The following is a 23,381-nucleotide window of genomic DNA, read 5'->3' as shown; positions in this document are numbered from 1 at the left end:
CCAGGATCCCATATGGGCGCTGGTTCTAAACCCAGCAGCTCCACTTCCAATCCAGCTCCCTGCTTGTGGCCTGGGAAAGCAGTCAAGGACGGCCCAAAGCTTTGGGACCCTGCACCCACGTGCGAGACCTGGAAGAAGTTCCTGGATCCTGGCTTTGGATCAGCATAGCATCAGCCGTTATGTTCACTTGGGGAGTGAATCATCAGATGGAATATCTTCCTCTCTGTCTCTCCTCCTTTCTGTATATCTGACTTTCCAATAAACAAATAAATCTTTTTAAAAAAAAAAGAATATAGAACTTACAGACAAAATAGGTAACAAAAGAATGCTAAGGGTAAAAACAATACCTATTCTCAAGAATGACAGGGTATTCTTGATTTAAATGTTTATGTTAACCTCTAAGCAACTAAAGAAAACATGAAATTAGCTTATCTGATTTTTGAATTACTGAAGAGTTAAAGGAAAATCAAAAGAAAGGAAAAATAACCAAATAACAGCACACGGAAACACACTATTAATTTTAAACAAAAATCCACCATAAGCAATGTTAAAAGGATGAACTGAAAAGAAAATCTATCTACATCACAGAAAAAAGGGCTGTAAAAAAACAAGATAACAGTCTTTCACACAAAAGACATCAACAGCCTATAAATTGATAATTCACACGACATAAAAATTATACAAATGTATACACACATGCACAGAGACACTGGCATGCACACACACAAATACATACATACAACTGTTCAATCTCATCAAAACTTTTAAGGCAAGAAGCCAGGAGAGCAGAAAGAAACAAACAAACAAAAAAAGCAAAATACATATTAAACAAAATATGAAGGCAATGAAAAATGTGCCTATAATAAGGCAATCTCTGATTAGAGCTGGGAACATGACAGAAACAGGGCTCTGAATCTAATTACAAGCTAAAAAGATCAAGGATGCTATTAAAACTGTTTAACAACTGACATGGCAGAGTTGTAAAACGATCAGAGTGGACACACACAGAATGCTATACCTCTTTATGTTGGTTGTTAGTTCTATTTTTTTTTTTTAAGATTTGTTCCTTTTTTACTGGAAAGACAGATTTACAGTGAGAAGGAGAGACACACAGCAAAAGATCTTCTATCTACTGGTTCGCTCCCAAATGACCACAATGACCAGAGCTGATCCAATCCAAAGCCAGGATCCAGGAGCTTTTCCCAGGTCTGTCACTGGGGTGCAGGCATTCGGAGGACTTGAGCCATCCTCCACTGCTTTCCCAGACCACAAGCAGGGAGCTGGAAGGGAAGTGGTGTAGTCACCCTTCTGGGATGCCAGTGCTGAGAAGGGGAGGATAAGCAGCCAAGTCATTGTGTCAGCACCTGTCAGTTCTATTTATAACAGCTAAGTCTACACCAAAATGATTACAGCCTGAAAATTATATAAACAAAGTAATAAAACACAATATATAATCATTCTTGGAGATTTTAGCATGTTGCTGACACACCCACACCCTCAAATTCAGAAAGCTTTGAATCATTTAAAACAATGATTTAATAAAAAACTTTGTCCCCAAACTTGACTCAAGGACTCTTGGCCTTTTTGAGCACCTACAAAAAAAAAAAATCAAATGTTGCTGTGAAAGCCACAAATAAGCTCTTCAAGCAGGAACAATCGCATAAACAGCAGTCTCTGACCACAACAAAATTTCCGCTCAGAAAAAGCTAAGGTACTCTACCAAGCTACTTTTGGATTAAATGGAAAGTACAATAATATACCAAAAACTATGGGATACGGCAAAAGTCAGCTAAAGGAAAATGTGCAGCGATTTCAGGCATTGAAAGTAAATGAATCATAACTAAAAATGAAAATAAATGAATAGAAGTTAGAGAAAAGTTAAAAAACAAAATTCAAACTGTTAGCAATTTACTAGAGACTAGACAGGGAGGCATTTGGTACAACAATTAAGATGTTACTTAGGACATCTGCCTCCCATAACCTGACCACAGGGCTTGAATGCCAGCTCTAGGTCCAATCCAGCTTCCTGCTAATGTGCACCCGGGGAGGCTCAAGTGCTTATGTCCTTGACAACACATGGAGAGATTCAGAATGAATTCCAGGTTCCTGGCTTTTGCCTGCCCTTTAGACAACTAATTAGTGAACTAGTGGATGAAAGACACCACTACCACCCGTCAATCAGATAATAAATAAGTAAATACTTAGAAAAATAAAAGAGAAAGAAATATTAGAGTTAAAGATAAATAAACAATAAAACTAACAGGTGTCAGTGTGATGGTCTAGCAGTTAATAATCCCCTACCGTTGGTACTGGTAACCCACACAGGCAGCTCTGCTCTACTTTCAATCCCGTTCTCCGCTACTGGCCGGGGGAGCAGCAGAAGGTGCTCAAAGCCTTAAGCCCCTGTACTCACACAGCAGACACAGAAACTTCTGGTACCCAGCTTCAGAAAAACCCAGATGTGTGCACTGCGATCATCTGGGGAGTGAACTACTGCACGGAAGCTCTCTCTATAACTCTTTCAAGTAAAATAAATAATTTTTAAAAAATGAAAACAAAGGGTTCAGTGGGGAAAAAATTCAATGAAAAAATAAACAGGCAAATCTAATTTAGAAAAGATGATATGTACATTTAGGAATACGGAAAATGAGCAATTTTAAAGATAGAATCATCTTAACACTTTAAAAAAAAAGATTTATTTATTTTTATTGGAAAGACAAACTTACAGAAGGAAAGGAGAGACAGAGAGAAAGATCTTTCATCTACTAGTTCACTCCCTAAGTGGCTGCAATGGTCAGAGATGAGCTGATCCAGAGCCAGGAGCCAGGAGCTTCTTCTGGGTCTCCCCGTGAGTGCAAGGTCCTAGGCTTTGAGCCATCCTCTACTGCCTTCCTAGGCCACAAGCAAGGAGCTGGATGGGAAGTTGAGCAGCCAGGCCACAAACCAGCACCCATATGGGATTCTGGTGCTTGCAAGGCGAGGATAGAGCCACTGAGCCACCATGTTGGGCCCCATCTTATAACTTTTACAAATAAATCAAAAGATCTAGATAAATGGGTGATTTTTCAAGGAAAACATAAATTATCAAGATGACTCAAGAGAAAACAGAAAACCTAAGCAGATCAATAATAAAACTGAAAAGACAAACAGCCTTTTATTTATTTTCATAATAAATCCAGACACTTATCAGAAATTTCTATCTAAAATGCAAGGGTTTACATTTTTTCAGTATAATAAAAAATGGAGGGCCCGGCGCGGTGGCGCAAGTGGTTAAGGTCCTCGCCTTGCACGCCCGGGATCCCATATGGGCGCCGGTTCTAATCCCGGCAGCCCCGCTTCCCTTCCAGCTCCCTGCCTGTGGCCTGGGAAAGCAGTCAAGGACGGCCCAAAGCTTTGGAAAGCTGCACCCGCGTGGGAGACCTGGAAGAGGCTCCTGGCTTCGGATCGGCATAGCATCGACCCGTTGCGCTCACTTGGGGAGTGAATCATTGGACAGAAGATCTTCCTCTCTGTTTCTCCTCTCTGTATATCCGCCTTTCCAATAAAAATAAAATAAATCTTTAAAAAAAAAAAAAAATGGAGAGCTTGCCACACCCTTGGTTGATATCCCTAATTATGTTTTTTTTCCAGAGCTAAGATAATCCTAACATACTCAGAATAGCATCCGATTACCCAAAAAGACAGTATGGTAAAAAAAAAACACTAATGATCATACATGTTTATGTGTGTATATATAATAAAAAGTACTAATGATCATATATGTGTGTGTATGTGTGTATATATATATATGCTTTTCAAAATATATTTTCCATGAGCTTTTTGATGTAACCTTACATTATAAATAAGAAAATAAATGTTGGAAATATAATAATAATGGGAGCTCTCTGTCTCTGAAATTAATATCTCTTAAATGGTCAACTTGTTTGAAAGGCAGGGAAACACACACACAGTGGGGGCAGTGGGAGGAAATAAGTATCTCTTAAATGGTTAACTTGTTGGAAAGGCAGGAGGGACACGGTGAGGGCAGGTGGGGGGAAATAAGTATCTCTGAAACGTGTTTGAAAAGCATGGACACACACACACACTTGGTGGGTGGAAACACTTATTATCTCATGCCGCAACTGTTCACAACAGTCAAGGCTGAGAGAGGACCAAGCTAGGAACCAGGTAGAAGCCATGGACTAGGAGCCCAGTCTGGATCTTCAACACAGATAAATAAATAAAAGCAGAACAGACAGTCTAGAAAGAAACTCTTACATTTGTGGTTAACTGTTTTTCTACAAAGATGCCAATCCAATTTCTAAGGAAACTGTAGTCTTGTCAAGCAATGGTGTTGGAACATCTGGATATTGATATGTAAAAAGATGAATTTAGACTGTTACCATCTCACACATAATATTTAACTCAGATGAACTTGAATGTGCATTTCATGAACAGAAATGTAACATTTCATGGATAGAAATGTAAGAGTTAAAACTATAAAACCTAGCCCAACTATAGGCAACTGCTGGGAGAAAAGCAACTGATACCTGGCTAAACTTCTGGGCTGGTTAATGCCAACTCTGTGCTAACGACACCAACGTGCCAGCATAACTGTCTATTCTTTAAAACAAAGCAAAGCAAAACAAAAGACTTGGGGAAACTTAAGGCAAGAGTGTCTGCCCAGGGCTACAGTATCTGCCCAGGGGGGGAACACAAATTGCCTAGGGCAGGAGACTGGGTTGGGCTAGGTGATCTGTGGGAGACTTGAGGTTTGGGGTGGAACTGGCCAGGCACAGGTACTCTCGAGTAAGTGTGTGGGCTGGTGCAGGGGCTGGCTTGGCCAGCACACATGAGAGCCAGGTCTGACGACCTTCCAGGTGGGGTTTCTTAGGGGAATCCCCAACTAGACTGCTATGTCCAAGTCCAGACCTCAGAAAAATTTACATAGACATAAGGTCCAATTCCAGAGCACATGCTGAAGCAGTGGGCCACCTCAGTTGCTGACTCCTGTGCAAGAACAGAGCAAACAGATGCACAGCCAGCCCTTCTAAGCTAACAGAAGGCTTTGAGTACCTCTTCAAAGTATGGAAAGAAGGGCAGACTGAAGGGCAGACTGAACAAAACTACAGAATAGGTTCTACAACAAGCACGCAGGTCAATGAGTACCCTGAGGTAGTCAGGGGCAACCAACAACCCTTAAAATTTCTCACTTCTGGTGCAACAGAGCCAACAACTTCTCAGAACAATTAAGACCACTCAAATAACACCCTTGGCACATTCTTTCCCCCCACCAGGGTCTCTAAGGTGACATCAAACGTCTGTCTCCTGGTGCTGATTTAGAAGACACAAAAGCATTTATGTTACCCACCTTCCCCTCCCTCTGACCCTCCACATCCTAATCAGAGACCCAATTGGGCCTGCAAACCCCTCACCTTTGTAATAAAGATTAAAATTAAAAACCTTAAAAAATTATTACAACAGAATGAACATTGAGATGCAGATGAAGTCACCGCACAGGATACCCACATCCTACAGAGAGTACCAATTCAACTCTTGGCTCTTCCACTTGCTGTCTAGCTTCTTGCTAATGAATTCAGAGAGGCAGCAGGTGATGGCTCAAGTACTTCAGTCCCTTTCACCAACCTGGGAATCCCAGATGAAAACGCAGGGTCTGTTGTTGGCCCCAACTGTGAGGGCATTTGGGAAGTGAATTAGTGGGTACAAGATCAATTATCTCTCCTATCACTCTACCTTTTAAAGCTAAAGTCCAGAAGAACAAACCTTTATACACTATGAAGATTCCATTCTATACAAAACACAACTTGAAAGTGCCGTGAAATCTACACCAAAGATTTTATTTTGCCATCACAATGAAACTGGTAGAAAAGTATTCAATCACAGGGAAGCAAAGAGGCTTAGATTCCTTGCTATGAAGGATACACAGGCAAGTGTGAATCAGAAAACAGCCTTTTGTGGCAGGCCCTGGCCATGGTGCCCATTTGTGAAGTGAGCCAGTGATAGAAGATTCCTCTCTCTCTCTGTAACTGTCTCTCAAATAAATGAAATAAGTCTTTAAAAAAAAAAAAGTCTTTAGACTCACACTATCCGAAATCCAAGTGCTGTAATAACACTGTGATCAAAATCCAACCCTAACAGAGAACAGCTAGTGATTAATTCTGTTTAGGAAGATTTTTTTGGGGCCTGGCACAATGTTTCCATTGTCTAATCTTCTGCCTGCAAGCGCCAGGATCCTATATAGACATCGGTTTGTATCCTGGCTGCTCCACTTCCCATCCAGTTCCCTGCTTGTGGCGCGGAGAAGCAGTAGAAGACAGCCCAAAGCCTTGGGACTCTGCACACAGGTGGGAGACTCAGAAGAAGCTCTTGACTCCTAGCTTCATATCAGCTCAGCCCTGGCCACAATGGCCATTTGGGGAGTGAACCAGTAAATAGAAGATCTTGCTGCCTCTCTTTTTCTCTGTAAATCTGCCTTTCCAAAATAAATAAATAAGCAAATAAATAAATAAATTTTAAAATCTTTTTTTTTTTTAATCTTTATTAGAAAGATTTACAGAAAAAAAGGAGAGACAGAAAGATCTTGCATTTGCTGGTTCACTCCCCAAATGGCCACAACAGCCAAGGCTAGGTCGATCTGAAGCCAGAAACGAGGAACTCTATTCAGGGCCCCATGTGGATGCAGCAGCGTACCGGCTTGGGTCATCCTTCACTGCCTTTCTAGGCACACTAGCAGGTGCTGAACAGGAAGTGGAATAGCTGGGAGTCAAACAAACATCCACATGGGGTCCTGGCACCACAGGCAGAGGTCCAACTCACTAAGCCAAGGTGACGGCTCTGAGAAAAAGATTTTTAAAATTATTTGTCAGCTTTGACCTACTGTAACAGCTTTGTCTATGAAATATGGAATTACAACTTTCATCTAATAGCCATATTTTTGTCAGCAAATTCCCAAAAACGGCTCAGGGTTGTGGTGCATCAGGTTAAGCCATTGTTGATAATGCCAGCAACACATAAAGGCACCGGTTCAAGTCTTGTTAATGCAGCTGGCAGAGCAGGCGTGCCTTGGCCATTTCAGCCGCTTAGGGAGCGAGCCAGCATACAGAAGATCTCTTTGTTTCTCCATCTCTCCTTCTCTCTGTAATTCTACCTTTCAAATAAAATCTATTTTAAAAAGTTTGATTTCCAAGGAAACCTAATTATAAAATAATCCTGTTATTTTTTCTTTATCATTTATAACATAAATATATTATGTTTCAGTATATACAAATCTAATGATAAATGTAATTATGCTAACATCAATTTAATAAAATGACTTTTGACTAGAAAAAACAGTTTTAAAAAAAATATTCCAAGGACTAAAAAAACACACAAGTTTGCTCAGTAAGCGTCCTCCCTTTTACTAATTCAGGATGGAAGAAATCAAATCTCCTTAATCCATATCATAAAATAAATATTTGATCTAAGAAAGACCATACCTAGGAACATTATTGTTTGAATCTTCACTTTCATTTGCCAAGCCACCAAACAGATAGCATTTGTTCCCATATAAAGAGAAGCTATGTCCAAGCCTAGGACAAGGAGGCAACCCAGAAGAAGGGGGATGGGGCTTCACTTTTTTCCATAACCAACGACTTGCCTAAAAAAGAACATAAGCACACACAGGCAAAAATCAAGGAAGCTCCAGCACTGTCAACAGTACACATCACAACAACACATTTTAATCCAGATCGAGTAAGAAGAAACCAATAAAACACTTTTTGAATAAATGACAAATAAGTAGCTAACTTCTGGAATTAAAATATATGTGCCAATAAAAATGAAGGCTAGTCTTTCAAATTTACAGAATTCACAATGGCATATTAAGCTAATAATAATAATAAACACTAAGTTTTCTCCAAATGAAAAAGTAAATGCTCTCTTTCTCTCTTGGAATAAGTGTTTAGCATAAATAGCTAGTACACGTACATCTCACATCAATGCTTGAGTCTGATTCCCAGCCCTGGGTTTTGACTCCAACGTCTTGCAATGTAGATCTTGGGAAGCGGCAATGACAGCCCACAGTAACTGAGTTCCCATTACCTTCATGGCCATAGGTATTTCTATATTTACACTATTTGTGAAATGGGTCATCTGTAAACAGGTATAACCCATCCACATGTGCCTGGAAGCACATGAGCAGATCAGGAGGAAAAGTGAACTAGGACCCCAGGTCTGGTTCATTAGCAGTAAAATTTCCAGATGTTTTATGAATCTGTTTTGTATGTGCTGCCAAGAGGAAAAAAGTCACTTCAATTACTATGAGAAAAAAGCAGTGGTTTTCAAAGGATGGTGTGGAAACCAGCAGCCTGAGCTGGGAATGTGGCAGACACGCAGATGCTCAGCTCCCAGCAGATGACAGCGACACAGAATCTCTGGAGGCAGGACCTGCACTCTGTAGTCCCAAGTCCTCCCCGCGCTCTGGCCCTGTGCAGCAGGGCAAAGCTGAACAACTGCATCAAGATATTAAGCATATAACACATACAACTGATGCTAAGTAACAGATACCTTACGTCACAATGTCATACTGGGCAGGGAAAAAGACTCACATTACACACTCTGACTTCTGATGTGGAATTACCCCTCTTTGCAGCCATATAATGTGAAGCTTATATTATTTTAAATATGTGAATCAAATATTTGCAATCTTGTGAACAACTGTGAGCAGTGTCTTTATTAAAGCTTCAATATAAAAAATAAATTGTAAATGCACTTACTTGTAACTCATACAGTTCATTGCTGTATCTTCCATACTCAACCATTCCCCCAAATACCAATATTCTGGTACCATCACAGACAAATCCATGGGCAGCACAGCCTGGAGGGATGTCTCCTCTAACAGCTGGCAGGAACCACTGATTTGTAACTAGTTGCCAAAATAAAAGCAAAAGCAATTATAAAAACCAACACATTCTACAGTATGCGCTTCCACTGGATTAGCTTTATCAGTGGTTCTAAATGGGGGGATGGTTCTCCCCACCTCCACCTCAGGACACACTTGGCAAGGTCTGGAAACATTCTTAGCTGTCACAGCTGGTAGTGTGGATGGGAATGGCCTCTGGTAGGGAAAAGTCAGGGATGCAGTGAAATATCTTACAATGGACACGGCAGGTGTCAATCACCTGCTTCAATTTGCCAAAAGTACTGCTATTGTAGGAAAAAAAAATTTTTACTCACAGCATTTAAGTCTTAGTTTCATGACATGTACAAATTAAAAATCTGAGGCTTAAAAACCTTGGTAATTAGTGCTGTTCCTAAGTAACCTGGCACAGCAAGATTCAAATCAAGTCTAACTGCTCCCAAAGCCCAGCATTTTTACACACTCGATCAAACAACTTGAACTTCATAGGCTGAGGCACCACGAGGAGGAGGAGGAGGAGCTGAAAGACATAAAATTTCCTCTACTGAAGTGTTTAACTTTTAAACGGCCACTGTGATGAAGTTGTCGTGTCAAAGCAAAGTTAGCGGTCACGGAGCCGACCCAGACAGAATCCAGTAGCTTAGTCTCACACTAGGGAAACACATCGCTGACAGCTGCAGTATTGACCAAGTGGGGAAACTGGAATTCCCTTTTCGTTTCTGGAACCTCCTTCTTACTCCACGGAGGTGCCCGAAGGCCAGGGCCTCCCCGGCCCGGGCATTTGGGGTCGTGCTCCAGCTCCAGCAGCCCCAGGGAGCCCCCTTCTCGCTCAGCGTCCCCACACACAGCTGCAGGTGCAGGCGGCAGGCCGCGCGTCGCTGCCAGACCAGAGCGTTACTCAGCGGGTGGCTCCACGCCGCTCCCGGTCAGACCCTGAGCGAAAGTACCAGAAGGCCTCTCGCTTTCCCGCTCCCCTCCTCCATGATCCCCCTTCCTCCCAAGGAAGGCAAGTCCGGGGCAGCTTTAGAAGGCGCTTAGGTGTGTGGCGGGGGGAGAGGACGGGGGGGAAGGGAGGAGTATTGTCGTTTTTGTCAGAAAAAGGATGCGAAGACCCCGCAGGGAGACCTCCGGGAGAGGCCCGGGCCGGTGGAAAGCGCCCCGGTGGCCTCCGTCGGCCGGCAAGGGCCGGGGCGGGGGGTGACCTGGGGACCTGCGCGCTCCGCTCGGAAGCCGTTCCTCCCGCGGGCCCCGAGGAAACAGCCGCCATCCGAGACACCACGGCGAGCCGCTCAGCCCTCGGCCGAGCCGCGGTCCCCGCCGCCCGAGGAAGCGGTGACCGGACGGTGACAGCTGTCAGGGCCGCGGCCGCCGCCTCGTCTCCCCTCCCCCTCAGCGGCTCCCGCAGGCGGGGCCGAGGAACCGTCGCGGCGCCTTTTACCGGTGTTGTAGACGTGCAGCTCGTCCGCGATGCCTTCGTTGCCCCCTCCGAAGATGATCATCAACTCCCGGATGGCCACGGCCCGGTGTCCGTGTCGGGCGCGGGGGACCGGCCCCGTGAAGGAAGAAACCCGCCTCCAGTTGAGGAGGCTGGGAGCCGCCATCTTCCCAACCCCCGCCCCTCTGCCCCACAATGCTCCGCGCCCGCTCCAGCGCCGCGGCTCCCGGCGCCTCCAGCTGTGCGCGCGAGGGGCCGTCACGTGACGGCGGGCGCCGGCCGCCCGACCTGCGCGCCCCGGCCCGCGGGGTGAGGGGCCTTCGGGGAGCCCCGGGCCGCTCGCGGGGAGCAGGCGGGGAGCCCGGCGCAACGCGCGTCCTGGCGGGGGAAGACTGTTTGCCAAAGAGTAGTATCCTCGGGGGTAGTCTGTCGAGTATCACACCCTCGGGGCAGTTACCTCAGACACGACCTGAGGGAAATCCCAGTCGAAGCCCCGAACGCGGGAAAAGGACCCGGCCTGTCTGGCTGGTCGAGGGAGGGCGTCGCGGGGTTAACCCAGACAGCTTGAGGGGCGTGAAGGGACGCCGCGCGCCCTCCGGAGCTGTGGCTAGGACCGCAGCACAGTGTAGGTCGGGGAGCCACACTGGGAACCGTGAGCCACGGAAAGGGTTTGGTTTGATTTGGGTGGGAGAGTATGTGTAGATTTCTGTTTTACTTCTAGCTAACAACCTTTAGCCCTCCATTGCCCGGCATAGCATCCTTCCACCCATCCAGTGAGCTGGGCCCACCTGAGCACAGAGAAGGAACCTGATTATCTGGTGGACACAAAAGAATAGAGGGGGCAGGCTCTTGGTCTGCTGTCTCACAGTGCCTGGGTTCAAGTTCCTGTTCCCCTTCCTTCCTGGCCCAGCTCCGTGCTGAAGTGCACCCTGGGAGCTGGCAGGGTGGTTCAAGGACTTGGGTCTCTGTCCACCACAGGGAGGTCTGGATGAGTTCATGGCCCCTGGATCAGAGTTAGGCATCTGAGCAGTGACCCAACTATGGAGTACTTTCTTACCACACCCTCGTTTCTGCCTCACTCTCCTGCTTCTTCATTTTCTAAAGAAAATTAAAATAATAGAGGTTAGGATTCCTACATGGGTATGCCTCCTGCAGCCCAGCCTAACCACAAGACAACAGTGTTTCTGCTAGCAGCTTTGTAACCCTCAGCAAAGCCAGTTGCCTGGTGATCTTGCGCAAAATCACTCTTCACAGATGCATACAGTTACATTAGGTGGAGTCTATGAAATTCATGCCAAGAGCATGTATGTGATCTGCCACTTACACTGAAAGTGGGCAACTGTGTGAGATGATGGATGTGTTCATTTGCTTCACTAAAGTAGCCTTTTTACTGTGTGCATCCCATAGCATGTGGCATATTTGAATATACACAATTAAATTTGGGTATAAAACAGATACAAGAACATCAAGGGGGGAAACCCCTACTAAAGGGCCCAAGAACTTGTGGGAAAGCTGCAACACGGGCTAGATGGCATGAGACCCCAAATTCTTTTTTCTTAGTTTTCTGTTTCAATTTCTCTCCTAGGCTTAACTCACTTCCCCCCTAACCCTTCAGCTGCCTCTCTGGCTGCCTCTCTTCCTTTTCAACCATTTAAGTTTCCTTGAGAAATAATTCTCTACCTTTTTAAATAAGAAATTCTTTCATCCTATGGTCTCCTATTATGTTACTTCTAAAGGTCCTACATCTAAATAAGGTCTCATTCACAGGCTGTGTGGGTTGGGAATTGAACATATTGGTGGGGTGTTTAGGTCCAGTCTCTGATGTGATGCTTTATTCAACAGGAAAGATTATTTACAAGAGAAACTTTGGCTTGCCTGTCCTTCAGTGATAAGTCTATAGCAGATTTTCAACTCTCAGGAAGTTTCAGTCTTTGAAACTACAGGAATGGAAGCTGTCTCCTAGGAGAAAAGTGTAGAAAGGGAAGCAAAGAGGGAGGGAGAGGAGTGTTGGGGAGGACATGTTATTGCAGTAAATGGAAGAGAAGGAACCAGAAAGACTGTCCCACAGATTCGAGTCACCTGCTTGCTTGTAATGCTAGCATCCCAAACTAGAGTCCCAATTACCCTACTTCCAGTCCAGCTTCCTCTGATGCACCTGGGAGGGCAGCTAAACATGTCACCCATGAGTGACACCTGGATGGAGTCCCAGGTTCCTGGTTTCTTCCTGACGCAGACCTAGCTGTTGCAGCTATTTGCAGAGTAAACCAGCTGATGAAATTCTTCTTCTTTTTTTTATTGGAAAGGCAGATTTACTGAGAGGAAGATTTTCTGTCTGCTAATTCACTCCCCGAGTGGTCACAACAGCCAGAACTGTAGTGATCCAAAGCCAGTGACTGGGCGTTTCTTTGGGTCTTCAATGCAGGTGCAAGGCCTCAAGTCCTTGGGCTGTCCTCAACTGGTCTCCCAGTCCACAAACAGGGAGCTGGTTGGGAAGTGGAGTGGCCAGGACATGAACCAGCACCCACATGGAATCCTGGAGCATAGAAGGGGAGGATTTTAGCCACTGAGCCATCATGTTGAGCTCTATTTCATTTTAAAAGATTTATTTCTTTTTACTTGAAAGTCAGTTACAGAAAGAAGGGAGACAGATGTTCCATCTCCTGGTTTACTTCCCCAAATGGCTGCAATAATTTAAGTTGAGCTGGTTTGAAATCAGTAGTTTCACTGGGGTCTCCTACATGGGTGAAGGGACCCCAAGATCATGGGCCATATTCTACTCTTCCCCAGACATTTAGCAGGAAGTTGGATTGGGAGTGGAGCAAGTAGGACTTGAGCCAGCACCCAAATGGCGTGTCAGTGCATGGGCAGATGATTGGCATGCTATACCAATGTGATAGCTCTTGTTTTTTCATGGGGTGTGTGTGTGAGAGAGAGAAAGACAGCGAGAGAAAAAGGTTGAGTAGCCACAGAGGTCAAAAGGGAACTAGGTGAGGATGTCAGAGAAGTCACAGGCGAAGGGACTTTCACAGAAGCAGAAGTGGTTATCAAAAAGCCATAGGGTTCAAGTAGGAGGGCGAACAGATTACAAATCTGCTAGATTTGTAAATTTAGAGGCTATTGTTATTTCTGCCCCAGATTAAAACACTTTCTGAGGAGTGGAAGGGACTAAGCCAGAGAGAATCAAAGAATGGATAATAAGGAAATACAGATAACACATAGTGTCTACTCTTTAGAGAGACTTCCTGTGAGAAAACAACAGCAGCTGTAGGAAAAAGCATGCAGAGAAAATCATTTTGGATGACAAGACTTGCTCATGATTGTGCACCACAAGGAAGATCCGTTGGAAAGAAAAGACATTGTAGCACTACTGGTTAAGTCACCATTTGGGATGCCCACATGTCACAACGGAGTCTTGGGTTTTGGGATGCAGCCAGTGAGTCACTTTCTAGCTGTATGCCCTTGGCTGAATGTTTTTTCCTCTTTGACCTCAGATTCTTTGCCTGTAAAAATGGCAGTAAAACTTTTTAAGGTTATCCTTTTGGATTAAACAAAATATAGAAGCTGAATAACACAGGCCTAGTGACCATTCACCAACAGACTGTGAAAGAAGTCAAGGGCTTTGTCATTCATCGTTACGTCCACAGTTACCTTGTGGAGAAAAAAGCTAGTAATGAAGTTGGACTCATGCAGCTGCTCACAGTGACTGACGTCTCAACTGTTTTGCTGGGAACTGGTGTGCCTTACTAAGACAAAGGCATTTAGGGTTGTGCTGTGGCCAGGTAAAGCAAGGACTGTGCTGAACTTATGCAGTGCTTGGCATGTTGTTAGCTTTTAGTCACTAGTGTTTTGTTTTATTTTGACATCACTGCCTTTATTTTAGTGACAATACCACTGTTTCATTTCATCCTTCTGCGCTGCAGGCCACTAAGGAGTCAGAGCTACAACAAGGAGCTGGTGCCAGAGGTTGCAGACCGCGTGCAGTGTTTTCAGCCAGGAGTGTCATTCACAATGGCCAAAGGAGACCTTAATCTCATCTCAGGACTTGAGCCAAGGGCTTATTGGCAGCAGTCTGAGAAGAGCTTTCGGGGAGTATGAGCAGGTGGGTGGAACTCAATAGCAGAGAGCCTGGGCAGGTTCTGCTCTTGAAATGAGTGAAGCAGGTGGTGTCTGAGAGGTCTGTGCATGGATGGCAAGGCTCCAGCCATAGATCCTGGCTTAAGGATAGTGGCGGGGGAGGGCAGCTGGCAAGAGCAAGGCATGGCTCTAGGCCAGATAGTACCTAAGCCAGTTACCGGAATAGGAAATCAACAAAACAACCAAGGAAGAAAAACAGTTGTAGCAGTGGGAGAGCAGGAACCAGGTCCAAGGCTCAGGTAAGGGAGCCTGAATTGCTGGCAGGCCAGAGAGTGGCAGGGTGCCGACGCTCAGCTTGGTAAGGAGAAGCAGAGCTCACCAAGCATGCGACAGGGAATGAAGGCTGCTGCAGTCATTTCTGGCCCTTGCGTGTGATCTTGGAGACCAACCAAGGAGACAAAGGGGATAAAAAGTCTTATCAGCCTGACCTAGTGTAGTAGTGATTCATTGGTTACCGCAGAGCTCTTCTTCCTTTCCTTCCAGACACGCTTATCAGCCTTAATAGATTTTTATCTGTGATCTTATCTAAAAGTTTCACACTCAGGCAAGGCAGGACCTGTGGGCAAGAAGTGATGAAGCTTCAACAAGGTGTACACCGAGTATAAGGTCTCAGGTGCACATTTAGGTAACAGTGATAGCACGAATTTAAAATGTATGTGAAGTATGGGCATCTGGTACAGTACTTAAGCTGCCACATGGGATGCCCATTTGCTATATCGGAGTACCCAAGTTCAAGTCCTGACTCCACTCCCCTTACCAGCTTCCTGCCAGTGTGCAGCTTGGAAGACAGTGGTGATGGCTCAAGTTGCTAGGTCTCTGCCACCTACTCGGGAGACCTGGATTCAGTGGCTAGTGTCTTCCCTCAGCCTTGCCCAGCCCCAGCTGTTGTTGGAATGTGGAGAGTAAATTAGTGGAAGGAAATTCGCTTTCCTTGTCTCTCTCGGCCCCTCAAATAAATAGAATTTTTAAATGCGACATATGTGGCATAACAACATGTTCTAAGGAATGCATCAATGGTAATTTTATTGTTGTATGAACGTCATATATTACACAAATCTGGATGGTCCCCCCGAGACACACTGAAACTATCTCATAGAGCCTGTTGGGTTTTTGAGTTGTTACTGTGTATGTGTGTGTTTTACTTTTTAAACCTTGTTAAAAGCAAAGATACAAGCACTGGTAGTAGCCCAGACTAGGATGTTGACTGTGTTCCTCCCCACCCCCATATCTCCTCCTGGCAAGTCTGCAGAGGAAGTAACAGGCATGGGGCTGTCATCTCCTATGATGACAGTACTTGGACATCTAAAGGACCTGCCTAGGGCTGTGTTACAGAGAACTTCGTTAGCAAGTAGAAGGAATAGCTCTGAGGTAACAATAAGAAGTACAGTATAGTAAATTCATTAGGCAGGAACATAGAGGCTGATTACCAAGTATGAACTCTATATAACTGAATGAGCTGCTCTTTCATATCACTGTTCTCACCACAGACACTTAAGGAGTGTGTTACTCTAAGAGGTCAGCACAGCCATGCCATCAGCTCTATAACAATATTAAGGGACCACCACGGCGCAGGACTGTAAACATCCTTATGTGACACATGACTATACATCACACAGCATTGCACTCAGACATACAACTGTAGTGGGCTGATGTGACTTAACCACATTAAGATTTGTTTTTCTTACGTAACAAAGGAATCTTACAGCAGCAGTTAGTTCAGGAATGGTAATTCTGAAGGCCAGTAGGGAGTTGGGCTCCTTACTTGGTGCCATCTGTATATGTGTCAGGCTGCTGGACAGCTCAATGACAGGGGACCCTATTTTTATGCTGTGCAAGGACATTTTCCAATGGCTTGTATATATCTCTCCTCTGCCCTTCTCCAACCTGTTTGGTGTCCTGAGGTTTTGACCTGAATGCACTGTTACACTTACTCTTTACCCTCTGACCTCCAGTTGGGTTTGGTCAGTGGGGTGGGTACCACCAACTGGAGATGGAAGGTTAAAATAATTAGCTTTCTAATTCCTCCTGTATAGACCCTCACAGTTTGGCTGCTTCCTAATAGGAAGGCTGCTGTCATTCGGGAGTCTTCTCCATAAGGCTGCCGATGTCTCCCAGTCATGTGGTTGTTGATTTCTCCTGGCTGTTGCTTCCCCAGGATATAGGGCCCTCTCTTAACCATGTGTTCCTAACATATAGTACACCCTTCAACAATGAAATCCTCCTCCCAGCATCCTTATGCAATGAGCCATCTGTGGCCTGCCAGGCCTCTGACTAAGGACTCCATGTTGTCTGGGCATAGCCAGTGTGGTCCTGGGCAGCACAGCATGGCCTTTTTATCACTGGAGCTGCAGGATGGCTACTGCACTTGTAGGAATCCACAGGGTGAAAAAGCAACACCAAGCAGCTGTTTGCCAGGAATAAAGGACTTCTAGGGAATCCTAAGCCACAGGTTTCTGTTCACAGGCCACACCAACTGCAGATTTTGTAAGGAGTGGAACATTTATAATGGGCACTTTGATGACTTGAGTAAAATAGTGTTTCTATTAGGACAACGACAACAACAACAAAAGAAAAGCTATGACTTGGCCACCAGCAATGTCTCTAAGACTATTTAATTCATTTGGATTTCTTTTAAAAATTAAAAATAATAAGCCAGTGTTGTGGTGTAGCAGGTTAAACCACTACTACTAATGACAACATTCCATATCTGAGTGCTGGTTGAAGAGCTGGCTACTTTGCTTCTGAGCCAGCTGGGAAGCAGCAGGTGATGGCCCAAGTACCTGGGTACCTGCCACCTGTGTGGCAGATCAGGATGGAATTTAGCATGACCCATCCCTGACTATTGTGGTCATTTACTTAGGGAGTGAAATCGTGCATGGTGGAACTCGGTCTTTTCCCCTCCCTGTCTCTCCATTGACCTCTGCCAGTCTGCCTTGCCGATAGATAAATAAATAAATAAGCATAACTTAGTGCTAAAATCCTTTTCCCTGGTTCATAATTTATGGATTCTTTTATCAACAATAAAAATGCATTCATTATGAAAAGCAGTACAGATTTTCAAGAAATGAGAAATAGAGCTGCTAAGTCAGCAGTGCCATTTCTGGGTATATATCCAAAGGAAGTGAAGTCAGTACTGTGTCTGGAAAGGAATTTGCATTTCCACATTCACTGCAGCACTGTGCAGAATATCCAAGACATGGGAATAGCTAGCACGTCCATCAACAGAAGAATAGAGAGGGAAAATACTGAATATATACAAAAACACTTTGATATGTTTGTGGGAAATTGAATTAAAGGATATTTTAGTGCAAAAAAAAAAAAAAAAAAAAAAACCAAGCCGGAAACCCATGCAAAGTTCTTTCATAATACATATGCCCATGGACTTTTTAAAGACTGCTTGTTCATGCTAAAATGCTCAACCTTATACAAAGGTTGAAATCCTATCATTTGCAACAACACAAATGACCCTAGAAACCGTTTATTCTACGTAAAATAAATTAGATACAGAGAGACAAATACTGTGTGATCCCACATGTGGAATCAAAAAAATCCAGAGCCCAGCTTTGTGGTGCAGTGGATTAAGACACTACCTGTGACACTGCATCCTAGATGAGCGCTAATTCAAGTCATGGTTGTATAACTTGCAGCCCAACTCCCTGCTAATAATGAACCTGGGAAGGCAGTGGAAGATGGCGCAAGAGCTCTGTCAACTGCACCCACTAAAGCAAGGAGGATGGAGTTCCAGTCTCTGGACTTGGGCCTGGCCCAGGCCCAGCTGTTGTGTGCATTTCAGGAGTAAACCAGCAGATGAATCTCTCTCTCTCTCTTTGTCTGTCTCTTCTTTCTCTGTCACTCTGCAGTTCAAATAAATAAGTAAATATTTCCCAAAGCTAGAATGTTGCATCTATTGGGTAAAATGCTTTTGCCTGTTTGTAGTTTTATTAATGTGGTCCTCAGCAATTTAAAGTTAGAAGTGTGCATTGCATTTCCATTGCAGAGAACATCCCAAGAAGGAAGGCAGCATATGCTGGGATCCTTCAGTGAGTGACCCTGCCAGGAACTTGTCTGGTGGAGGAGGTGCTACATTGGCTGCCCCACTGCTCATCCAGCTCCTTGCTAATGTGCCTGGGAAAGCAACCAAAAGTGGCCCGAGCCTTGGGCCCCTGCACCCACATGGCCCAGCCCCGACTGTTGAGACCATATGGCCAGTGAACTGGGAGATGGAAGAGCTCTCTGTCCTTCACTCTCTAGGTCTGCAAATTAAAAAATTAAGCTAATTTTTTTTAACTCTTTAAGCAAAAAGTAAGTTGCTTCATTCTTCTGACCAGAGCTGATATCTGGGTTTTGCTTGGGGGTCACGGGGCGGAGGGCGGGGTGGTGGTGGTGAGGAGGTGAGGGGGACTGCATTTCAAAGGTGAGCAGTTGAAAACCCTCAAAAGCACTCTGCACTCCGAATTGCACCACTGCTCTTTGGAAAGTCTTCCTGTCAGCGTTTGCTCTTCCTGCATAGGCCAGCATTGGCCTCTGGTGTGCCCAGCGCAGCACAGCCCCACCCCTCCCGCACATCTGGAAGCCGTTTTGAGGCGCCTCCCAGGAGCAGGGATGGGAGAAACCCGAGCCTCTCTGAAGCCGACGTAAGCAGAGCAGGGTGCGGGGAAGCAGGGAGGAGAAATATTCTTGTGGAAACGTCACATTGGCCTTGGGGCTCTCCAGCCCGCTGGGGTATCCCATGGGATCTTAGAAGCAGCGAGGAGGGCAGCAGCCCTGCGCCAGCCACGATTCCAACGCTCGGCCCCTGCCAGCTCTTCGCGACGGGGCAGCCAAACGCCCTACCTCGCCATTTGCCAGGTAAACAGAGACGCAGACAAGAAGCTGTGTCTTGCCCGTTCCCTGGCCCGCCTGTGCAGTCTTGGCTGCAGACTCCTAAATCAGAGGTGTCAGGCTGTCCTACAAAAGCTTGGTTTCCCCAGTCTCCAATTCCGTCGGCAGCGTTCCTAGGCAATCTCTCTGCCATGGCAGCAAATCCAGGATAGCTAGTATAAGTTTTTGCGTGTCCTGAGCTGCTTTCCCAGACTTGGGTTATCCACCCACCTCTGATTCTGAGCACAGAAATCAGTAGTTAGGATGTGACCAATGCTAACCTTCAATGCAGGTTTGTTTTGAAGCCACTGATGATTCAGTTGAGCCGTGATTCAGATTTTTGGAATCAGCTTTAGGAGGATGTTGGGATGGTCCACATCCCCAGGAAAGAAAGTGACAGTGGCCAAAGTCTAAGAGAAGCTTCTGGTAAGTACAGTAGCGGTGGGATTTGAGTTGAAGTGCTTTTTTATTTTTAACTTTCAAATAATGTCTCATGTTTGCTTTGAAAGCAGATGTGCCACACTGGAGATGCTTTACATAGCCTGATAAATTGTCAACATAAGTTAAAATGAATAGTCCACACAGGAATGTGTGAGAGAGAGAAATGATATCTCAACATCTGGATATACTACGGAAAAATCCATTCCTTTAAAGCTGTTTGGCCTTGCTCAGCCAGACTCCGAGGTGATATCGGCTGGTTGGCTGCGTTTTGTCCTTTGCTTTTCCTCTGGGTGTTTTGGCGCTGCCGTTGGGCAGGAGACCCTTTGGGTATTACTGTATTATGTAACAAACTTCCATCCCCGCGCTATGCGGTCAGAAGACCGTGCGCTGCAGTAACGAGAAGGCAGCCTCCTCGGTCCCGACTCACAGCGCTGAATCTGTGCGGACGCTGCTAAGTCTGACACTGGGTAGCGGGTTTACTTCTCCAGCACGTGCCCCTTCTACCTCATCTGTGAAATGGGAACTAATTGGCATCATCTCTAGAGAGGGCATAGTAGAGGATCTGCAAAGCAATGGGGTCTCACGAAAGGTGAGCGTCAAGTGCCTGCACATCCCTGCTTGACTCATTGTTCCACCCGACAGTGGGTCCTGCGTCTCATGCCCTCGCCTGGATTCTCTATGGGGCCTGCTTGTTTCTCTCCTCCCCAGTCGTCTCTTTAGCGTACTCTGCCTCTCCTTCATCCTCCTCTGTCCTCACTCAGAGAAAGACAAGCTTTTGAAAGCCGCAGCCTTAGTAATTTTCATTTCTAGCCCCTCGAGGAACACAACTCTCAGTAAGACTCCCTTATCTCAGCACTTTCTGAAGAATGTTCTGGAGAGCGCCGTCCCAAGGGAAATGTGTTTTGTGAACTACAGCACCCTCTTAGAGAGCTCAAGGAGGAAGGGCATTTTAAAGGTTCTCAGCGGTGCCCCAGTAAATAAACCTGCTTAAGGCTGTTGAACACAAACAAGTGACCCCCAGGCATTTTAGCAAGTATTCTGTAACATTGCTCCAACATGCTCTGGGATGCTCCCTCTGACTGTACATGTTTCCATGCTGGTTTCCTTTATGAAAAATCCTACTTTATACCTAATGGCCATACCCCAGGGACTAACTTTATCTTTAAAGGGTTTATTTGATTTAGTTCAAAGACAGAGTGACAAAGAGGGAGAGATGAAGATCTTCTGTCTGCTGGTTCACTCCCCAGCTGGCTGCAGGTGGCCTGGGTCAGGCAGGAGCTAGGAGCCTAGAATTCCATTTGGGTCTCCCACATGTGTCTGCTGCTGCCTTGCCATGCAGTAACAGGGGACTGGAAGGGAAATGCAGCAGCAGGAATTGGAATCTGTGCTCTCATATGGGATGCCAGCAATATAGGTGGCTCTTAATTTGCCGTGCCACAATGCCAGTACCTATGTGTTACCTTTTTTTGTTTGTCCTCAAATGAATTAATAGGCAAATGATTAACTTAGTGGTTCCGATGTTTGTAATATTCATCTAAAGAGTCCTTCCCATTTTTGTATTTCCCCCATTCGAAGGCAGAGTTATTCCCTTAGCCAGGTCTCCAAATGATCTTTCTAGGTTTGACTCCAATTTGCCCAGGTAAAACTCTTTTTTTTTTTTAGTTTGTTTTTTATTGGAAAGTCAGATGTTCAGAAAGGAGAGACAGAGAGGAAGATCTTCTGTCCACTGCTTCACTCCCCAAGTGGTCAAAATGGCCAGAACTGAGCCAATCCAAAGCCAGGAGCCTGGAGCCTCTTCTGAGTCTCCCACATTGGTGCAGGATCCCAAGGCTTTGGGCCATCCTCAACTGCTTTCCCAGGCCACAAGCAGGGAGATGGCTGGGAAATGAGGCCGCCAGGATTAGAACCAGTGCCCATATGGGATCTTGACACATGCAAGGAGGGCGGGGTTTAGCCACTAGGCTACTGTGCTGGGCCCATAAAACACATTCTTTTTTTTTTAAGATTTTTTTTTTTTTATTATTGGAAAGGCGGATATACAGAGAGGAGAGACAGAGAGGAAGATCTTCTGTCCGATGATTCACTCCCCAAGTGAGCGCAACGGGCCGATGCTATGCCGGTCCAAAGCCAGGAGCCTCTTCCAGGTCTCCCACGCGGGTGCAGGGTCCCAAAGCCTTGGGCCGTCGTCCTCGACTGCTTTCCTGGGCCACAGGCAGGGAGCTGGAAGGGAAGCGGGGCTGCCGGGATAGAACTGGCACCCATGTGGGATCTTGGGAGTGCAAGGCGAGGACCTTAACCACTTGCGCCGCTGCGCCGGGCCCATAAAACACATTCTTATTGCAAGGTTTTCAGGGGTCTAGGTGTCAACTTGCCTGGACTTTTTGTGTTTTGCAAAGACCAGCCATGGACTTTTGTTCTTTTTCTTCTAGTTTTGTAGTTCCACATTTTGCCTTTAAATGTTTAATGCGTGGTAAATATACACATATGTGATAATTGTACTTTGCATTTCTGTGTCAAAAATTGTACTGTACCCCATGACTATGTACAATTACATACACATTCATTGACAAATAACAAATATATAACCAATTTTGAGTTGCTTGTAGTGAATAATGTAAGGTAAGAACCCAGTTTTGGGCCCGGCGGTGTGGCCTAGTGGCTAAAGTCCTTGCCTTAAACGCACCAGGATCCCATATGTGTGCCGATTCTAATCCTGGCAGCTCTGCTTCCCATCCAGCTCCCTGCCTGTGGCCTGGGAAAGCAGCAGAGGAAGGCCCAAAGGCTTGGGATCCTGTATCTACATGGGAGACCCAAAGGAGGCTCCTGGCTTCAGATTGGCTCAGTTCCAGCCATTGCGGCTGCTTGGGGAGTGAATCATCAGATGGAAGGTCTTCCTCTCTGTCTCTCCTCTCTGTATATCTGACTTTGTAATAAAAATAAAATAAATCTTAAAAGAAAAAGAACCTAGTTTTATTTGTTAGCATGTGGGTATCTAGTCTTCCCAGCACTGTTTATTGAGGAGACTGTTTTCTCCCCATTGTGTGTTATTGATGCCTTTTTTGGAAAATTGGTTATATATACAGTTTTTCTTTTCTGGGCTTTCTGCTCTGTTTCATTGGGTTATGTGTGTATTTTTATGCCAGTGCTACACTGTTTGGATGCCTGTAGCTTTATGACAGAATTGGAAATCAGGAAGTGTGATACCTCTAGCTTTGTTCCTCTTCAAGATTGTTTTAGGCATCTGGGGTCTTTTGTGGTTCCATGTAAATTTTAGGATTATTTTTTCTATTTCTGTGGAAAATGCCATGGGAATTTTGATAGAAATTGCATTGAAACTAAATAGTCTTTGGTAGCATGTGCTTTTGTAATATTGATTCTTCTGTTCTCAATCACTTTATACATATTTTAATTTATTTGAGGGGCAGAGAAAGGGAGACAGACAGATGGATAGTGCATCTGCTCGTTCATTCCCCAGCAGCTTGCAGTGGCCGGGGCTGGGCCAGGACCAGAGCTAGGTGCCATGAGTGCAACCCAGGCTTCACTTCAGTGGCAGAACCCAATTATTTGAGCTGTCACTACTTCCTTCAAGGCTATGTGTTAGCGGAAAACTGTTTT

The 23,381-nt window shown here is 45.3% G+C and overlaps 2 protein-coding genes across 3 annotated transcripts in view; one reads left to right on the top strand and one right to left on the bottom strand.

The window, feature by feature from the left end:
- The window catches only part of HCFC2 (host cell factor C2), a 38,004-nt gene extending 27,480 nt beyond the window's left edge, over positions 1-10,524 (bottom strand). Inside the window, exons 1-3 of one of the 2 annotated variants that reach the window (XM_040984667.1) lie at positions 10,335-10,524; positions 8,754-8,902; positions 7,476-7,636 (exon numbers count right to left, since the gene is read on the bottom strand). In XM_040984667.1, coding sequence (XP_040840601.1) covers positions 7,476-7,636; positions 8,754-8,902; positions 10,335-10,497 — 473 coding nt within the window. In that variant the 5' untranslated portion in view covers positions 10,498-10,524. The remainder of the gene's footprint in view (positions 1-7,475; positions 7,637-8,753; positions 8,903-10,334) is intronic. The other variant, XM_040984660.1, reaches the window with a different exon arrangement.
- An 8,535-nt stretch (positions 10,525-19,059) lies between these two features.
- Positions 19,060-23,381, top strand: part of GLT8D2 (glycosyltransferase 8 domain containing 2) — a 34,285-nt gene continuing 29,963 nt past the window's right edge. Inside the window, exon 1 of the mRNA XM_040984642.1 lies at positions 19,060-19,313. The gene's annotated coding sequence lies outside the window, so the exon portion shown is untranslated. The remainder of the gene's footprint in view (positions 19,314-23,381) is intronic.

This window comes from Ochotona curzoniae, unplaced genomic scaffold (genome assembly GCF_017591425.1).
Source record: "Ochotona curzoniae isolate NIBS_2020 unplaced genomic scaffold, NIBS_Ocur_1.0 contig_1014, whole genome shotgun sequence".
In the NCBI taxonomy this organism is placed as follows: domain Eukaryota; kingdom Metazoa; phylum Chordata; class Mammalia; order Lagomorpha; family Ochotonidae; genus Ochotona; species Ochotona curzoniae.
The sequence above is the reverse complement of the archived record's forward strand: the minus strand, read 5'-3'. Positions and strand labels throughout refer to the sequence as shown.